The sequence below is a fragment of the Glandiceps talaboti genome, chromosome 15, assembly GCF_964340395.1.
Source record: "Glandiceps talaboti chromosome 15, keGlaTala1.1, whole genome shotgun sequence".
NCBI classification, from domain to species: domain Eukaryota; kingdom Metazoa; phylum Hemichordata; class Enteropneusta; family Spengelidae; genus Glandiceps; species Glandiceps talaboti.
Genome location: NC_135563.1, coordinates 20,649,670 through 20,657,370, shown reverse-complemented (window position 1 = coordinate 20,657,370; position 7,701 = coordinate 20,649,670). Strand labels below are relative to the sequence as shown.

Genomic DNA, 7,701 nt, shown 5'->3' with positions numbered 1-7,701 from the left:
ACAAACATCCAGTATTATAATGTATATCTATCTCTAGACAAAGTAAAGGCTGACACCATCAGACATAGCCTTACTTTTAGAATACAACGCCACATATTAATTTATCGTCCACGTTTTTCAACCATTTCAAACTAGATTTTCGCATCAAAAGCAGATGTTTAAACTTCGAGAATTTCATTTTACCCCCCCCCCCTTAGCTATTGGACACTCCCAAAGGAGGTAATATTACAGCAACTGGTGGCGATTTTATGTTGTTTCAATGCTTTAAGCTACCATGGAGAACCATTGCCCACACAGTTATATTTGAAACGTGACTGAGATCGGTTCATTTTGAATTTCAATGAAATGCTAGTGGCATACGTGGGAACTGAAGATATCTAGACCTACATAGTTGTCAGTGGAGAAATTCATCATGTACTGTATTCAGTGAACCTTGTGAAATGTGTATGTCTTATCACATCTAGATCACTCCACGGTCAAATCTTTTAACATCTCTCAGATTGGGATCAAATGGGGATAAAAATTGGGAAAGGCACATTCCTTGGATGCGTGTCAATGTGGATATTATCCAAATAGTTAGCTATAAATGTGTGTTGCATAATGTTATTTCAAAATCAAATATTCAATATAGCTACATTCCAAAACAATACAAACACCACCCTTATATCCATACTGTATTCGTCAAAATCGTGTTTTTTTTCTGTCCATCGAATTTTAGTTGGTGACCATGTCGACAATGGAAATCTTGAATGGTACGACGGAAGAGGCTCTGATTACAATGACCACAGAGATGATACCAGCAACGTCAGAGATGTTTGAATTAACCACTCAAGAAATGACAGAGATTGCCACATCATTGTTGAATACAACAAATATGACGGATTGTTGCAACAACACTAATACATCAATCATTCCACCCACAGACAGACCACAGTTCGCACCTCGACAGGTTCATTACATCATCGCTGTGGTACTCATCATCTCTGGATCTATCGGTTTCTTTGGAAACGCTATTGTCCTTTTCGTTTTTACCAAGTGAGTAGACATTTACGTCATAAATGTATATTTATTCCTTATTTGTGAGAATTCAAAACTTCCTATGCTAGTTATGAGGCCTGTCTCTGTTCCTAAAGTAAAAAAATCAATGACATACACTGACAGGAGGCCCAGACAAATTACATTTCTTAAAAAGAATTCAACCGTTTATAATCCATGACAAATTGCGTCCACCCTTTCTGAAACCCCGAACACTGCATGAGACATGTGCACTAACAACACCCTTTTTGCTTTGTTGCTTTTCAAAATTAAATATTTAATAAGAGGGGCGCCCTTTCTGGTGAAGTATGAAAAACAAGCACAGCAAAATGCAATATAGCTATACTTGAATTGTCACTTTGTTAAAATGCAAATGCAAGTGCCACAAGCCTAAACCTTCTTTCAGAGTGACCAGTTACATCTACCTTATATTAAATAGTGTACGTATTTGTTGTGTTTAATCACTTCACAAGCAATAACTACAACACATCTCATGTTATTACAATTTAATTTCAACAGAAGCTATGTGCCATGGTTAATATCTGGCAAAAAATAAATAAATTTCCTCCACTGGCTCAAGTTGTTAATACTTTCCCAAGGTCTATGGCACTGATTACTACAAAACTAAACTAAAAGAAACAAAACATTCACTTTGACACCATGATTTTTCTAAACTCAACATTTCTCCCCGGTGAAAACTTGGAAACATAATCAAGCGAAAAACAAACTACAAGATGCACTAACTGCATTTGGACATATGTTGGAAAATATTTTTCTAGGCACACTTGCTATATTGTACACACTGTGAACTGAATTAGGGACGAGATCAATAGTTCAATGTAGGATTTAAAAAAATCAATTCTTTTAGTAGGACCTCGGACCTCTGACCTCCCAGTCCCACCCCCTTCTAACTAAAATTGGCCAAAACTGATAATTGTTTCATACATCACAATCATGTCAAATCAGTAAGTAAAAGAAATGCTATAAATGCAAGGCCATTGTGTAGTTAAGAAACTGACTGACATCAACAACAACAACAACAACAACAACAACAACAACAACAACAACAACAACAACAACTGTCGAAAACAGATGTCATGGATTTTGACCTCTTTCACTCCATGTAATCAGTGTCACGCATTTACTATGGGCGAACCTTATTCCATTTCTCGATTTGAAATTTTTTTCGAAATATTTTATTTTGGGGTGCAAAACAAATTCAATAGAAAGTAAAATTGATTTTGTAGGATGAGAACTAAAACGGCTCAACCCCCACCCCTAAATAAAGGAATTTAGTTTTTTTTATCCTACATTGAACTATCGATCCCACCCCTTACATCATTTGTGTACACATTCAATAAGGAAAAAACTGTTGACTCATTGGAATGACACTGAAAGATCACTGCCTAACATTTTTTTGTACCGTTTATGGTTAATATCGATATATAATGGACGTGTTTATTTTCTAATTATCTAGAAGATATACCAGTAATTACTTCTTACTCATACTTCGAATCCGCTGAAGAACCACGAGTCGTGAATAACTATCACATGTCAGTTTTCACATGCCTCATGCAGTGTTCGGGGTTTGAGAAGGGGTGGGCGCAATTTGTCACGGATTGTTTATGAACACATAATCGTATCGATAAAATGGTTTGGATTGTTGAGCACTGCCGCTATTCATTCGTGCATTACAGTCAGCTGGTCATACTGCAAAGCGTCTTGATCAGATGCCAGACGACAATATATCTCTATGATTAATGAAAATTTTCAAAGCACAGACAGACCTTTTATTAAGGGCAAAGGAAGGACAGTCCTTTCATAGCTTTGGAAATACATAAGCAGTTTATTATTTGGAAAGCCTTGGAACTTAGACCTTCCTATGAAGGGGAGAGGAAGGACAGTCCTTTCATAGCCTTAGAAATTCAGAAGGAACTTAGACTTTCCTATTAAGGAGAAAGGAAGGACAGTCCGTGTATTGCCTTAGAAATACAGAAGGAACTTAGACCTTCTTATGAAGGGGAAAGGAAGGAGAGGTCTTTGAAATACATAAGTCATGTTCCTTTTTCGTCCATGGGTACCTTCCGGATAGCTTTATGCATGCAACAATTGTACCTGTTATGAAAGACAAATAAGTTGAAATCTAAAGATCTTACGTTAGTTGATAATTACAGGCCTTTTGCTACAGTTATGGCGGCATCAAAGTTGCTCGAAATTTGTATCTCGCACTGGGCAGAGTATTGAGACAAGTGATTTGTATCTTTTTGCTAAAAGAGATAATTGACTTTTATAAGAGACATAATTCGCCAGTTTGTTCCTGTTGTATGGATCTACGAAAGCATCTGATAGGGTGAACCACTGCACCATGTTTAGAAAACTGATCAATAGAAAATTTCCTTTATTTTAATACAGTTAGAATATTACTATTTTGGTATCGTACGGAGTCAATTATTTGGGCTTTAGCGGAATCGGTCCCTTTTAGTGTTATTAATGGGGTTCGATTCGCATCATTTCGCCCAAGTTATTTGCTGTATATGTTGACGGACTGAGTAAAAAGCTCCAGTGAGCAGGAGTAAGGTTTCATATGGCTGGCAAAATTACCAACCACCTATTTTATGCGGATGACTTAGTTTAGATTTGTCCTTCAGTCAAAACTTTAAGGAAATTGATCAAGGTTTGTGAACAGTGTGGAGAGCAGCATGACATTCTTTTCCACGCTACTAAAGCTAAATGTATGTATATTTACCCTATATTTTGGAAACCGTTTCAAACCGGTGAAATGTACACTTTTTGAGTTTTTTTTTATACAATGTGTAAACTGTTTGGTGTAACTATAGTAATAGGATGATGCATAAAATGGCATATAATAACACAATTCGGTTAGTTCTTGACCTAAGAGGTCAGCATTAATAATATCTGTGTAACCAGAAATATTTTGAATTTTACATCGCTGCGCCGAAAGCTGCTGTATACATTTAACAGACGTATTCTAGAGAGTAATAATTCGAATCTGCATTGACTCGGAAGCATACTTTCTTTGTCTTTCATTTGTGTATTTGTATGTGTATATTTTTTATATTTTGTATGGAACATCTTGATGGCCTGAAGTAAAGAAATACAATAAATAGTGAAAAGTCCTTTCATAGCCCTGGAAATACAGAAGGAACTTAGACCTTCATATTACAAATGTAAGGGGAAAGGAAGGAGAGTCCTTCCATAGCTTTGGAAATACATAGGAAACTTAGTTCTTACGGAAAGGATGGACAGTCGACCCCATAGCCTTGGAAATACATAAAGAACTTAGACCTTCATATTAAGGGACCTGGGTTGAGGAAGGATAGTCCTTCCATAGCATTGGAAATACATAAGTTAATTGGAAATTGTAGAGATCGAGGACATAAAAGTACATTGCCAATGTTTTGTTAAGGCTATAAAAGTGACACGCGTTATACCCTACAAGAGCCATCTCACTGTGAGAGAAGATAAAACTAGGAATTATCCATCTTGATACTATAAACTGAAACCAAATATTAATCCATTAGATACACACTGTAACTTAAGGTCATAACATCACAGATACGATTAGTTTGAAATATATATGAACGAAGAAACATAGAAAAAGGAAACCCATGACATCTGTGATATGACGACTGTTGCAATGATTTTGTAAATTATTAAATAGTACATTTTTGCGCCTTGAGAGCTAGGATGTATATTTGATTGGTTACAATGTATATCAAGTTACATTTCATGAATAAAACACAAAATAAAGAATATTGTTTCAAGTATGATATTCCGGATATTTATTTCAAATTCGGGTAAAAATATTTACACTCCAGAAATTGATATCTGCACTAACAATGAGAACGTTTGTTTTATCGTGTTCATCTTCAAGAGTTTATCACCTGGTCATTTTTTCTTGTATGTACCCTAGAGCGAAGTATTTGCGAACACCTGGTAATATGTTAATTGTCAACTTGGCGTTATCTGATTGGCTGATGTCCATTACAAACTTTCCACCCTTCATTGCATCCAGTTTTAACGAATATTGGATGTTTGGAAAACTAGGTAGGTATCAAAAATGTTAATACTACCCTACCTCGAGTTTTACTCGTTGGGTATAGTCGTACGATCCCAGTGCAATATGTTATTATGAGGTATCTTAGAATAATGAAATCTAGAAAACAGCATTGATGGTTGTTTAAGGAAATTTACAAACATCCAAGCTGCTTTAATATCATAACACTGATGACTACCGGGCCACAGTCGTGTAAACCCAAAGGCCACTTTACGGCATCGATGCATCTCAGACGGTGCCGAAAAGAGGTCTGGTGTTTTACGACGATGGATTAGTAAATGTATTCAAACGGGTTTTGTACAATAAATGCAAGTAACCAAATACATTTCATAACCACATTAGATATCACTTCAAGATAAAGCATGATCGATTTCAAATTAGTATTTTGCATATTATTTATTCTAAAACCCGAATTCATTTGCTTCTAGCTTCTTTTTATCGACATAATACTCTTTGTAATAGTGTCACCAATAATTTTATTCAAGGACAGTTTTCGCAATAATGTCACAGTGACAAATATGTGATGACGTAACGGTTTAAGGTCCGTCTTGTGGACGTGCTTCAGTTGAATTCGCAAAATCGTTAAGAAATTTTCAAGTACAGATTGAAGCCATTATCTGTCTAATTTTATCATCCATTTTAAATGTTAACTGATGAAAATATACCCAGTGAAAGTTTGTATCTGTGAATTTTAAGTTTACATAAAAATCACTCAAAAACCCACATTCTTCTCATATGTTAAACAGTATCATTAAATGAAGACAGCGTTCCTGTTGTCTGTTAAGCAAATCATGTGGGCAGGGGGGGGGGCAAGCGACAAATATATGTATCTGTCTCACGTACCGAATATAAATAACTAATTTTAAATTAACAAGTTTTACTGAAAATTCACTTTCTCTCAAAGCCTTGATAACAACAAGGGGGACCCAACCCAATGGTGCTCCATATAACCATACACGTTTCTTTCCAACGTCTAAGGTATGATGGGGCGAAAGCTAGTGAGTAATATCCAAACCTTTCGATGGGTTGAGTTGAAACCATATAATTTTCATTTGTATACATATATACAGGGGTGCTCTGCCATGTTTTATGGATGGGATGTGTTATGATCACCTGTTGGGTGGGATTAGCTCATTCTCAGTTGATGTGCATGTCATATAATGCATTCTTTTTGCATAATTTCTGACGCATGATATCAATGGTATCATTTCAGATTTATTCAGTAGACATGTAAATTGGGTTTAATCTCTCTCCATATATTTCTCTCTCTCTCCCTCTGTCTGTCGCTCTCTCTCTCTCTCCCTCCCTCTCTCTCTCTCTCTCTCTCTCTCTCTCTCTCTCTCTCTCTCTCTCTCTCTCTCTCTCTCTCTCTCTCTCTCTCTCTCTCTCTCTCTCTCTCTCTCTCTCTCTCTCTAGGATGTGAGCTGTATGGTTTTGCAGGTGGTTTTTGTGGATTTATATCTATATATTCAATTACAATGATATCATATGATCGTTATTATGTGATTTGTAAGCCAATGAGAGCCAACCAGGTCGTCACCAAGAGGCGTTCTCTCAAGTTTATAGTGTGCATATGGTTGTATGCGTTACTGTGGTCGGGACTTCCATGGGTTGGCGTTGGTCAGTATATGCTTGAAGGTTATGCAACGAGTTGTACATTTGATTACGTTGACAACTCAAGAGAAAATGTCATTTACGTCATGGCAATGTATATTGGTGGATTTTTGCTACCCGTAGGCTGGATCATCTCATGTTATGGACATATGGTATATAGGCTCCGAAAACACCGCAAAGAGTTGGACAAGATCCAAGACAATGTCGGCAAACAGTCTACCTCCAACAAAACGCATGAAGCAATGTTAAAAGCATCTAAAGAAGCTAAGGCTGAGTTTAAGTTGGCGAAGATTGGCATGATCGTGGTCATATGTTTCATGATCTCTTGGCTACCCTATGCCATTATGGCGGCCATTAGTCTTTTGCTTGGTCCAAAATATATCACCCCAACTATACAAACACTGCCAGTCGTTATTGCCAAATCCTACTGTGCGTACAACCCCGTTGTATATGCTCTAACCCACGTCAAGTTTAAAAAGGCGATTCGTGAGCAATGTCCCTGTCTTTCTTGTTTCTTTCCCGCAAAGAAGCCTACTGTATCCTCTAGCAGGACGAGCGAGACCCGTGCACGATCCACTAACAAGGCGACCATGACCTCAGCATCGCAGAGTTCGTTTATGAGTAGTGTTTCTGACGTCACAGATATGAGTGATGCCGGTATTGTTAATCCAACTGCAGACGTAGATGTAGATTTAGAAACTAATCCACAACAGACATCGGCTTTATAAAGAAAAGATAAACACAGTTACTAGAAAGTCGGCAATACATTCAAAAACTTTACTCTTATTTATGGTCGATAATCTATTAAGATAATATATTGCAATAGACAGACTTGAAGGACTAAGGCTACTACTACTCTATTCTCAGCTATCCTAACTGATAGTTTGAATTTTCGCTCGTCCATCTTCAAGTCTATGGGTATGCGACAATCGATAATGAGTTTAAGGATTCGCCGGCCATGCTACTGTCGAAGC

General features: G+C 36.9%; 1 protein-coding gene across 1 annotated transcript; it reads left to right on the top strand.

Moving 5' to 3' along the window:
- The first annotated feature begins 727 nt into the window (after nucleotides 1–727).
- LOC144446326 (rhodopsin, GQ-coupled-like) lies at nucleotides 728–7,455 on the top strand. The gene is made up of 3 exons (XM_078136073.1): nucleotides 728–1,035; nucleotides 4,970–5,103; nucleotides 6,530–7,455. Exons 1-3 carry the CDS (start codon nucleotides 728–730, stop codon nucleotides 7,453–7,455), a joined length of 1,368 nt encoding a protein of 455 aa, XP_077992199.1.
- The last annotated feature ends 246 nt before the right edge of the window (nucleotides 7,456–7,701 follow it).

Coding starts and splice junctions, on each gene's coding strand:
- LOC144446326 (XM_078136073.1), top strand. CDS start 728: ATGTCGACAATGGAAATCTTGAATGGTACGACGGAAGAGGCTCTGATT. Junction 1,036..4,969: donor GTCCTTTTCGTTTTTACCAA/GTGAGTAGACAT, acceptor TATGTACCCTAG/AGCGAAGTATTTGCGAACAC. Junction 5,104..6,529: donor TTGGATGTTTGGAAAACTAG/GTAGGTATCAAA, acceptor CTCTCTCTCTAG/GATGTGAGCTGTATGGTTTT.